The sequence below is a fragment of the Gossypium raimondii genome, chromosome 1 (assembly GCF_025698545.1).
Source record: "Gossypium raimondii isolate GPD5lz chromosome 1, ASM2569854v1, whole genome shotgun sequence".
NCBI lineage: Eukaryota > Viridiplantae > Streptophyta > Magnoliopsida > Malvales > Malvaceae > Gossypium > Gossypium raimondii.
The window spans coordinates 18,350,337-18,362,943 of NC_068565.1; the positions used below are offsets into that span (position 1 = coordinate 18,350,337).

Sequence of the window (12,607 nt, forward strand, 5' to 3'; positions counted from 1 at the left end):
CAAGCCCGATAGAACTCGAGCTCGAAATCGTAATAGACCCAAACTCGAGACCAATCTTGCTTGAACTCGAGATAAATCCAACTCAAAGCTTGAAAAAGTCTAACTTTATAACTAAATAACCATAATAGATATTAATAATTAATTTAAATTTATGATATTACTTAAAATATAAATAAATGAATTCTTTATTTTTTTGAAAATGTATTGATAAGCATTACATATTTATATTAGCATTTTATTAATAGGAATATTAATAATATTTTTATTTTAAATTATAAACTGAAATAAATTTTTAAAAGCATTAATTTAATATAAAATATTTTTAATACTATAATTATATATGTATAATGGATATATAAAATTAATAATTATTAAAATCTATAAAATTGAACTTCAATGATAATATAATTATTTATTATATAACTATTATTGAAATTGAAATTGATTACCTAACCCAACCTTAAACCGATATATTAAATTAGTATGTTACTAATACATAAAATAATAAAATAATATATAAATATTACTTGAAATATTAATACATATATAACTATTATAGTATAGATTATAATGAAAGTTATAGTATTAAATGATATTATAATGTGTAATCATTGATGCATGTATATAACCTATTATTATATTATATGATATAATATATCATTATATAATATAGTGGGAGGACTAACTTTGAATATACAAAAGTATAGGGACTTAGAGCATATTTCAACTAGTATAATTATAAACAATAATATATAATAAGTAACATATAATGTAGTAGTATTATATATAACTATTATTATAATATAGATTATAATAAAAAATATAATATTACATGATATTATAATATTTAATCATTTATGCATATATATAAACTATTAATATATTTTGAGTTTGGGTAATAATGAGTATATTATTTAGGTTTGGGCTTAGTGTAATATATTTGAGTTTTGGAATAAATATTTTAGAATATGAATATTATCTTTATAAATTTAATAAGAAAATGAAAATTTATTCAATTTTTAATAAAAGTTATATAATATCATACGGTAATAAATTTTACCTACAGTAAGCACTCTAATTATTTTATATAAAAATAAATTTATTAAATATATAATTTATACTTTTTGTAAGATAAATTTGAATTATGTTGTCATCATAAAAAAGATAAATGAGTTATTGCATTTAAAATTAAAATATTTAAAAATTTAAAAAATTCAAAATTATTTGAATCAGTTAAAGCCTGCCCAGCTCGATTTGAGCTCGAATCTGAAAAAATTCAAGTCCAAAAGGGTCTGAACCCGTAACATATCTCAGCTCGAGAAAGCACGAACTCAAACTTATCCGAACTTGAAAAAAATCCAAATTCAAAGTAAGCCCAATTCAAGCCCACCTAAGCTCGCTTGTTTGACCGTTATACTTTTAATCTCATGGGCCCCTTTTAAAAAAGATGACATCTTTAAGATGAACAAAATCTACTATTTGTAATCGCATATCATTACTATCTTAAATGAATCCCTAATTTTATTGTTTATATCAAACAACAAAATTGGTATTATCATTTAAAACTTTGATTGAGTTGAAAAAGTCATTATGTTTACAAGGTTATATTCTTATGACGGTGTTTTTTTTATTAAGGTGTTGTTTGACAAACTGAAAAATTAAGTGTTGAAAAATAAGTGTTGAAAATTAAGTATTGAAAATTTAAGTACTAAATTTAAGATATAAAATTTGTTTGGTATATTACTTAAAATTAATGATGAAATATAATTAGATTGTTTGATAATATAAATATTAAATTATAAAAAATATTCTACATTTAATCTTTTATTTTAAACATTTTGCCATGTTCTAAACCAAAAACAAAATTTTTAAATATAAAGTTTTATAGGATAACATAATATAAAAATAAATAAAATAAAATTGAGTTAATTGAAAATATTCTCCATTAAGTGATAAGTAGCTCTTATCGCATATTATTTCCACACTTTCTTGTTCAAAAATTCTATTGAAGCATTTTTATTTTTGGATTATCAAACATGTGTAAAATATTAAACCATTGAAAATATTAAACTTAAGTTGCTCTCACATGTCAACTGAATACTAATTCAATTAAGTTTGATGAAAAACATTATTTTTACAAAGCTAGTTATGGTATTATAAGGGTGTTTTTGCCTTTATAAGATATTTTTATATAAAGTAATACCAAAACTACACATGAATTTTGTTTTAATGTACAATGTTATACGTAAACTTTAAAATTTTGCAATTTTATACATAAAATTTTACTTTGATTCAAATTTTACAAACCACTAGCAACATTATCAACATAACACAATTTTTCATTTATATATTACACACAATTATATTAATCCAATATGAAAAAATAAATATGTTTATTTTTTTAAATGCGCATAATTGAATCAAAATCAAAGTTTAATGTGCACATTTGAATTACAACCAAAATTTCATGTATATAATTGTACTAAATCAAAGCTCATATATCGGATTGCATATTAAAACAAAATTCATATGTAATTTTGATATTTATCCCTAAGATAAATAAAATCCTGCAAATGCAAAATCTTTATTTGATATTTTATATAAACTTTTAACAAATCAAAATTTCCCATAATTTTTCTACTCAAATCATGGATGGGTATAACATAATGGGTAGTATTGTTTGATTCAACTCATTAGATTTCACAATTTCATATACAGAGAATAGGTAAACACTTGTATACCTCAACTGATACGAAATTCATGAAATATATAATGTGTCTCTACTGACTACTACGGTTACACACCTCACTCGATATTTGAAAGATCAAACATATTTTCCAACTTACCCTTTAGGCATCTTTTCATTAATAGAAAACTTGAATCCAAAATTCAACTGAGCTGACTTCCGGTTTTCGATCCAACTACTTTACTTTTCATACTCAAGTGTGAGCGAAATACCTAGAGATGAAAACTCCATGTCCCACACACCCTACGGTTATTTTACATTCTCTTCGTTAATTGAGAAAAGCAAAAGGACCTTGGCAACACTTTGATGGCCAACTGGTTTTTCAGATCAGAACGGTTTCCAACTTAAACATCTAATGGGTTTCAAGATACATTTGCACCAATACCGCTGACAAGCATGCAAAACAAATGAGGAACGAAGCTGGTTTTGGACTTGAAGCACATAAATCTCGTCAATGGTGCGAATATATACAAAATCAACAATCCATTTACATGATTGCAGCCCTTGGCATGGGTCCTACACTTGATGTTGATCAAACTAGAGAGTGAGTGTTGGATACAAATACGCGTTTGATACGAGTTCACTCAATTTTTTCGTAGTTGTTCCATATATTAGAAGATTATACCGTGACTCATATCCAGGTACATGTTGGGAAAATGAACAGTTGGAATATCATAGCTTAAAGTCTACACTACAGCAGTCATTTAATCTAAGGATATGGCATGAGTCCTACACTTAATATGAATAGAAAGGATCAGAATTCAGCCAATCACCCAACTAGTACTTTTTTATTTATTGAACAACAGCATTTATATTCACCAAAGAACTGAATTTTTTTTCAAAGAGCCACCAAAAATAACACAGAGCTAAAATGACTGAAACATTCATGTACATATATTGCTTACTTACAGAGTAACAAACAATAAACTCTCTTTGCTCTGAGTATGCTCAAATTCAACTTTAATCCATGGCTGCCTGTTTCGAATTATTGTTCGACTCAGTCGATTTATTATTGGCCAGGGAACCATCGTCTGATTGAACTTTCACGAATTGTCTGCTACGTTGCACTCGGATTGGTCTTCCCATGAACATCTACAGAATCACAACTTATCAGTCTCTTGATTACTAACAAACAAAAAGGCAGATTAATATCATCGAAACGGCCACACCCAATTCGATAAATCAGACAAATAATCTAGAAATTTACAAAAAGAAGGAATTACCTTCCCTTGGAAAGCAGACATTGCTGCATCGGCTTCTTTCTTGGATTTGAAAGAGACAAAGCCATAACCAGATGACTTTCTTGGACTATCATGAAATATAACTTCAGCAGAAACAACATTAGCACCCTCAGAACTGAAGAACTCCTTAAGATGTTTAGCCCTTACATCATATGAAAGATTTGCTACAAACAAGTTGAATGCTGGCACTGGCTTGGGTTTCTCAGGTGGAGCAGCTTTCTTCTTGTTAGCTTTAGCATAATTGAGCCTTAAAGTACGACCCTCTAATTCCTACATCAGTTCACAAAAGGGAAAAGAAACCCAATTTATCAGTACTTAGCCAGGGGAAATTACCTCATACACACACTTTGAGAGCACTTGTTAAACTAGTATTTAAGGAAATATATCTATTAAATAAATATGCTTACATATGACTCAAGATTATTAAGAGCCGCAAGAGCCTCCTCAGGTGAAGCCATTGAAACAAATGCCAATCCCCTATTTCTTGTCTTGTTATGCATAGAAAGCTAAGCCAAACACAATTAAGAAAAAATAACATCAATATTTCAACCACAAATCATAACCTAAATTTAAGAATAGAAAAATGTTGAGAAAAACCTCAACATCTACGACTGTGCCGTATTTCTCGAACAAAGAACGAATGTCTTCAACGGTACAACTCCAAGGTACGTTCTGGGCAATCAATCTAGTTTTCGAAAACTCTTCTTCTTCTTCTTCTTCTTCTTCTTCTTCTTCTTGTTTTGCTTCTAAAGCAGGGTCTTGGGTAGTGGCAGAAAAATGGAGGATGAAACTGGTAAACGGTGTAGCTTTGAAGCGAAGAGTAGTAGTGAGAGGAGATAATGGAGGAAGAAAACAAGTAGAAGAGATGTTTGGGATGGAGCTAAAGTTATTGGAGATGGATTGAGGTTTATGTTGGAGAGGAAAGAGAGAAAATTGGTGGGGAAGACGAAGCAGAGCCATGGGAGAAAAGGCCGATGTTTGAAACAGTGATTTGGTTTCTTTGAGGTTTTTGAGAGGGAGAAGTGGAATGGATAAGGGATTAAGGAGTATCGTTTCGGGAGGCAAAAACTATCTAGCTATAAAGAATCAAAAGGTGTAAAATACGCAGCAGTTCTTTGTTATAGGATAGTAAAATCTCTCCAAATAAACGTTTTCTTTTACGATTTGGGGAAAAAAAAAGCTATTGAACAAACTATAGTATTTGTTTTAGTTATCTAAATTTTCTTTTAAATTGATTACCTAAATTAGAATTTGGTAATTAATATTCGTCATGTTAAAAAAATTCGAATTAATCAAATTATAACAGGTGCTACTTTTATTTATGGTCCTTTTTAATATTTTCACTTTTTTTTTCTTTTTTGTCTCATTTTCTTTCATATTTTCTTTCCTTTTTCTCTTCCTTTCTCCTCTCTTCTTCTCCTCCTACTAATAGAAGAAGTAGTTTGCCTTTTTTTTTTTTCCTTTCCTTTCTCCCCTCTTCTTCTTTCTTCTCCCGCTAATAGAAGAACCAATTTGCTTGGTGGAGGGAGGGAACTCAAGAAACTAGAAAGAAAAGAGCAATGGAAGAACCTTAAACCACAAAGAGTGAAACATACCTAAAAACTAACTATTCACATACAAAATGTATTTATTCCTTATATAGACATATTTAGTGACCTATGTTTTGTTTATTAATTGATACATTAAAAATTATTTCAATTTAAAAAGGGCTAAGGTTGAGACAAAACCATTTTGTTGGTTGCGTTGGGAATTTAGATTGATTTTTGCAGATGATGATCATTGATTCGCAGACGAGTTGTGGTGTATAATAAAGTCGCTTCAAAATGAAAGATAAAACATGGAGAGAACTCAAGAAACCAAAAATAAATGAGTAATGAAAGAACTTTAAGACCACAAATTCTGGTTAGAGTAGAGAGAGGGGAAGGGGAAGGGGAAGGGAGGAAAAATATGAAGATGGAAGGAGAAAGGGAGTGAGAGGGAGAAGATGGAATAGGTGCGGGAGAGTGGGAGGGAGAGGGAGATATTTTTATTTTATTTAGTATTTTCAATTTTGTAGTTAAATTAAGATTGAATAATTGTTTTTTATCAACATATGTCGCTTCTTATTGGTCGCAAGGGTTTTTTTTTAACAGATGTAACAATAAGGGCCAACATTGGCTAATGAGTTATAGTTTAGGTATTCGGTTTAACCTAAAAATAGGTTAGTTATTTAACTCGAATACAAGGCATAGTTTAAGGGCCTTATGTTCAATTAATCCAAAAAAATAAAGCAATTTTAAGTTTTGAATTATTTGGAAGTGGTCAATTTCACCCCCTATAAAGAAACTTATGTAATTTAGCTTGTTCTCTCACTGTGGAAGTAGAACCTCGCTTGAGTATTTCTTGCTCTTTTTTAGTTGGTTTTCTTAGATTGTTTCTTATTTTTGTAGGTTTGGGTGTGGATTCTCTATTTTATGGTTCCAATGTTTCTCTTACTTACGACATTCCCTCTCTATTACTAGTGTGGTCTTGTAGGATTGTTTTGCTTTGTTTGAAACTCTTTTATAAAACTTTTTTGACAATCAAGGGTATTCTGTGTTTTTCTGAATTGGAAGCTATGGATAGGCTTAATTTTAATCTCGTTGAGGGCTTTTAGCTCACCTTGGTTCACAATTGCCTCTATTCAACTTTTTCATGGTGTTCCTCAACATGTTAGCATTGTCCTTTTTTTTTAGGGTAGGGTCTTGATCTAGGTTATCTAGTGCTTTTCTTTAACGAATTACTGTGAGGCTTCTAAAGCTAGCCTTTGATTTGATTTCTTAGTTTCTTAATTTCTTGGTTAGTGATTCTTTCTTGGTTAATATATCCAAGTCTTAAATGCCTTAAGTATGCTTTATTCGAATGAGAATTTACTAGTTCAATTTCAAGCTATGAGTACATCTTTGGTTTGATAAAATAGATATTATTTTCCAACCACCCATAATAGATAATAATTTTTTTATGAATTGCAATGCCTTTAATAAATGTCATGAGGTAGCCACCATGAAATAAACAAGTGATCTGCCACAAATTGTTGTGGCAAATTAGACTATTTTCGACATTTAATGAGCTTAATTTCAATTCGTTTTATGTTATTTTGTTTCGTTTTCTATTTTAGTAGCTTAGACGTGATTATTAGCAAAATAAGTGTTAGTAATTTATAGTGTTTCGATGACCTATTTAGTCAACTCGGGCCTTGGGAATGACTAATAAGCTATTTGAGTGTGCAGGGTGCCATTTTAAGCCCTAAAATACAAAGGACAATAACCATGTCGCAACATTGGCATCAAGTGTTGTGATACTGAAGATCGAATTAAAAAACAAAATCTTGGAACAAAACAGACATTGATGTTGTGACACCGAAATTGTGTGTCATGACATTGGCTCGGTGTTGCAACACTGGAACCTAGTGTCACAACACCGACTTCTACGTGACCAAAAATTCTTGCATGCAAAGGCTACGATTTTTAGGGCAGTTAGGGGTCTTATTTCAACCTAAAACCCTAATTGACATTATAATTGAAATGAAACTTTAGTCATTTGGATTTTATCTAGTTTTTGCCCATATAAACAACCTTATAACCTCATTAGAAGGGGAGTCGACCTAGGGAATCGCCCTAAGGAGCTGTCCTATATATTTCATACTTTTAATTTTAGTTTTCAGTTTTCTTTCGTTGTTCTTTATTTTTTATTTTAGTTTTCTTATGTTTGCTTGATTGAAACTTTTTATTCCGATGTAAAGATGTTTGTGAATGGAAATTGTTCCAGAACCACGCTTCAATTTAATTATTAATGAACATTCTCTTTATTCCTTTATTTATATTTCGTTAACTTGATCAACTAACGTTGTATGAATATTGGGATAAATTCTTGTGCTTATTTTATATCTTGCTTGATTCAATTTTGGAACTAATTAATTGATTGAGTAAGGAACTGATTGTTCAAGAGACTTAGTATATTAGGGAGTGATGCACCTAATTGAATATCTAGACATGTGAGATTGAGAGGGTATCCTAACAAGTATAACTTGTGCCAGGCGGTGAAACTGAAAGGGTATCTGTATGCCCAGGAAGAGACCGAAAGGGTGACGTAAGTGGTAATCCTTAGTAAAGATGAGACCTAATGGGTATTCTTAGCTAAGGGTGAAAGACTCAATTAAGGTTAATTAATGGCTTAATTAGATGATTAGGGATTTAATTGATCATTGGCCGTGAGCTCGCACCGTCGACACTAGGGATAGTAAATTCCATTAGGTTATTTAATATTAATAAATTTAATTAGTTTACTTAATATTTTTTAATTCTACATCAACACTACTAATCCGTGATTCGATTAGATTAGTAATTATTTTTGGTAATTAATTTAATAATAAAATTCTCCAATCTGCAATCCTTTGGGTACAGTCCTCGGAAGACTTTTCAAGTGTTTCGTTCTAAATAAACTATATTACAATTTGACACATGTACTTGCGGACACCACTACTTTATTCGATACCTTTTTGCTGCAGTATTTCCAGTCCTAACGTTCGCACGTCTGGTGGTCAAATTGTTGGTGTTGTTTCCGGGGATTGCGACGGTGAAAATTGTTATTAATCTAATTGGTTTGTAAAATAATACTAGTCAAAAGATATATGAGTTAGATAGTGTATCAATTTTGAATTATTTTTATTTTTATTATTTTTATTTATTTAATTTTTTTAGATACCTTGTCGACTATTTAATTTAATCATGGATGTAGTTGATGATGAATTTGATGATGATAGCAGTTGGAACAATGAATGTGAGATATTTGCATGGTATGATGATGAAGGGTACTACAACGAAGGATCAATTTGGGCAATTAGAACTTCAACAAACCATTGAAGTTTAGATAAAGATAACAATGTTATTCAATTTTCAACCGAACCTCATGGTGAAATGTATGGGTGGAAACACGAAAATATACACACTTTTTCATGCCCTTTTTAACTCAAATTCATGCAGTTTCGGTAAAATTCTTGTCGAAAAATAAATAATAATTATAAAATAATTAAATTGCACTAAAATTATGAACATGTGGAATTTTAATTAATTTTATATCAAATTTTGATTAATTTTGATTGTTTTAGACAGATTTGCACAAAGGGCGAAAAACGGCTCGGCAGACACTACTAGGAGCGCAAAACCAATAAGCAATTTTGAAGCATCAAGGCGAATTAATTTTTTAGCCTAAGACGATCCAAATTATGTGTATTAATTCATAATATAATTAATTTTAATTTTAATCCAATTTAATTTGGGTTAAATTAATTATTATTAATTAATTATGAAAAATGGCCCAATTGAGCTGAACTGAGAAAACCGATCCAACCGAGCACTGGGCAGCCCAAAACCGTCCCACATGCTGACCCAATCAGCTTGCTTCGCTGATTTTTTGGCTTGCAAAATGACCCTTGAAGACTCCTTCAATTTGAATTCAAACCCCTCCACTATTCATACCTTTCAAGATATGCCCCTACCTAAAAATAACATGTTTGAAATATTCAAACATGCCACATGTGTGGCCGGCCATAAGGGGGGAGTATTTGGCTGCTGATTTTAGCTACTTTAGCAGCCTTCTCAACCTATAAATACCCCCTTGCCTGCTCACTTCAAACACATCTCAAACCCATTCATTTTTTCACTTCTCTCTCACTTTTCTCTCTTCATACCCTTACATTGTTCTTCATTTTCTTTCCCTATTCCTTTTTCGATTTACCTCTTGAAAAAGAGTCATTCAACCACCATTTGGAGCATCATTCAAGTGTTCATGGAAGCCTCGGTTCAATAAGAACAAGCGGAGAAGGAGCGGAGCAAACTAGTGAAGCCTCGGAGAAACACTAGATTTGATTCTTGTTCCTTATCCTTTTAAATTTTATTGTTGTTGTTATGAACATGTCCATGAATAATTGTGATGTTTATATGTTTAATTTAATTAATATGGCTTAAATTTAATTCGTGTTAGGTTGATTGCATTTCATCTACTTGAGTTATTAAAATTGTGTTTGTGTTGTTATAGGCCTCGGCAAGATGTTTGATTAAGTAAAACCATGACTAATTTATTCTTGCATTACAATTGTAAGGTAACTAATGAATTAATTATTTAAACGGCTTGAAATTATAATTAATTGACATGAGATTTAATCAGTGCATGTTTAATCATCTAAGGTAGCTGAGGGTTAAATTAGCAACGGTATCTAACGATACATTAGCCTTGTATAACTTGCAAGAGTATTGTGATTAAACTGTTTCAAGGTAGAAATACATTGTTACCTTAAGTAATCTTTTATGTGCTTCTGAGATTGAATTAATTGTTTGAATTGGCATAGAGACATGTACAAGAGATTATTTTAATTTCATAAGTATGTATGTGCATTAACACATTTATTTATTAAAATTTGTTTAATCTATTGAATTGACATAGAGATATAGTCAAGAGATAAATGGATTTTGGTAGGTAAGTATGTTCATAAGTTAGCAAATTACCGAGTTGCCATGAATTTATTGTTGTTGTTATGAACATGTCCATGAATAATTGTGATGTTAATATGTTTAATTTAATTAATATGGCTTAAATTTAATTCCTGTTTGGTCAATTGCATTTCATCTACTTGAGTTATTAAAATTGTGTTTGTGTTGTTATAGGCCTCGGTAAGATGTTTGATTAAGTAAAACCATGACTAAGTTATTCTTGCATTACAATTGTAAGGTAACTAATGAATTAATTATTTAAACGGGTTGAAATTGTAATTAATTGACAAGATATTTAATCAGTCCAAGTTTAATCATCTAAGGTAGGTGAGTTTTAAATTAGCAATGGTATCTAACGTTACATTAGCCTTGCATAACTTGCAAGATTATTGTGATTAAACTGTTTCAAGGTAGAAATACATTGTTACCTCACGTAATCTTTTATGTGCTTATGAGATTGAATTAATTGTTTGAATTGGAATAGAGATATGTTCAAGAGATTATTTTAATTTCATAAGTATGTATGTGCATTAACACATTTACTTATTAAAATTTGTTTAATCGGTTGAATTGACATAGAGATATAGTCAAGAGATAAATGGATTTTGGTAGGTAAGTATGTTCATAAGTTAGCAAATTACCGAATTGCCATGAATTTATTCGTAACAACATGAACATGAGTTTAATAATGCTAAGTTAAGAAATGTAATTAATCTAACACAGTTATGTTAACTTGATTAAAATCATCTTTTGAAATTGTGCATTGGAACTTTTATTTTATTTTTATTTATTTTACATAGTAAAAAATCTTAGTTTTCAATCACGTCCTCAAATCAAAATATTTTTCTTCACCAAAGTATTTTAAATTGCATTCATAAATAATTCTTTCACAGTCCCCGTGGGTACGATAACTCGACATTTACTTGTAACTTTATTACTTGTTACGATTGTGTACACTTGCACATTTCTATAATTCCAATTGGATATCTTCACGGTACAAGGAAAGATACGTTAACGAAGGACCAAATTGGGAAAATGAAGCTTTGACGAGTTATGATGGAGAATACGGTGTGCTCGGATATTCAGCCCAACAAGAATTGGGCTTAATCATGGATGATAATGTATACCGGGATTTGTATGAACAGCATAGGATCAATAAAAGATCACGATGGTTTAACGGAGCCTCGACGAACTAGTAGAGTCATGATCGAAGATGTGGAGATTACGAATATTCATTTAAATCTCCTTTAGAGACGGATGAATATAAGTCTTTCCACCTCAGTCTAGAATCTAAAGAGAAATTAGAGGAAGTCTAAGAACAATTAGACCAGTTAAAGACACCCGAATATCCAATCGAGCTCTCTTGTAATTCGTATGAGATAGTCTCGTGCAAAAAAAACCACGTCAACCTACACTGAAGATGTGGTAGAAATAAAAGAACCACTGGCGTAAAGATTGGAAATGAAAAATCACTAAAACAACAAATGGAGGCGTAGAGTTCTTTTGAAGTGATCAAACATGATGTTCCCCACTTTGATAACGAGAAGCACCATTTTGTCTTCAACCACTCTAAATTAGATGATAATAGTTAGCAAGAGTTTGGAACCAAAGACCACGAGGAGACATTGAATATAGCTGAAGGCATCTCTAATCCAATTAACATAAAGATAAACATAGTCGTAGATACAGATGTAGAAGTAGATCTAATCACTAACATGGAGCTTAACCATAATCTAAATGAAAGTGTAGACAAGCTGATATGCTTTCTGGTCAAAATCGAAGAGGAGGTGCTAACTGAAGAAATCGACGAGTTCATCTATGTAACATACCGTTTTTCAGTGGTACCCGGAAATGGTGGTTTTGAAACTCTTATTTTCAATGATCGAGTCAATAAATATTATTTTATAACATTTATGTGTCTATTATAAAGTTAAATTAAGTTTTGGTCCAGTAATTTTAGCGATTGAATAGTTAATTAAAGAAAAATGACTAAATTGTAAAAGATGTAAAACTTCATCACTATTAATTATTATTAGCCAAAGTGTATAAGTAAAATTTGTTTAAGGATTTGAATGGTAATTATACCATTATATTAGTTAATGGACAGTTAAGGG

At 30.5% G+C, this 12,607-nt stretch overlaps 1 protein-coding gene across 1 annotated transcript; it reads right to left on the bottom strand.

The window, feature by feature from the left end:
* Positions 1-3,506: 3,506 nt before the first annotated feature.
* LOC105785287 (28 kDa ribonucleoprotein, chloroplastic) lies at positions 3,507-5,073 on the bottom strand. The gene is made up of 4 exons (XM_012611281.2): positions 4,585-5,073; positions 4,395-4,493; positions 3,970-4,257; positions 3,507-3,838 (listed from the first exon to the last, which is right to left on the bottom strand). Exons 1-4 carry the CDS (start codon positions 4,945-4,947, stop codon positions 3,707-3,709), a joined length of 882 nt encoding a protein of 293 aa, XP_012466735.1. The 5' UTR covers positions 4,948-5,073; the 3' UTR covers positions 3,507-3,706.
* Between the last annotated feature and the right edge of the window lie 7,534 nt (positions 5,074-12,607).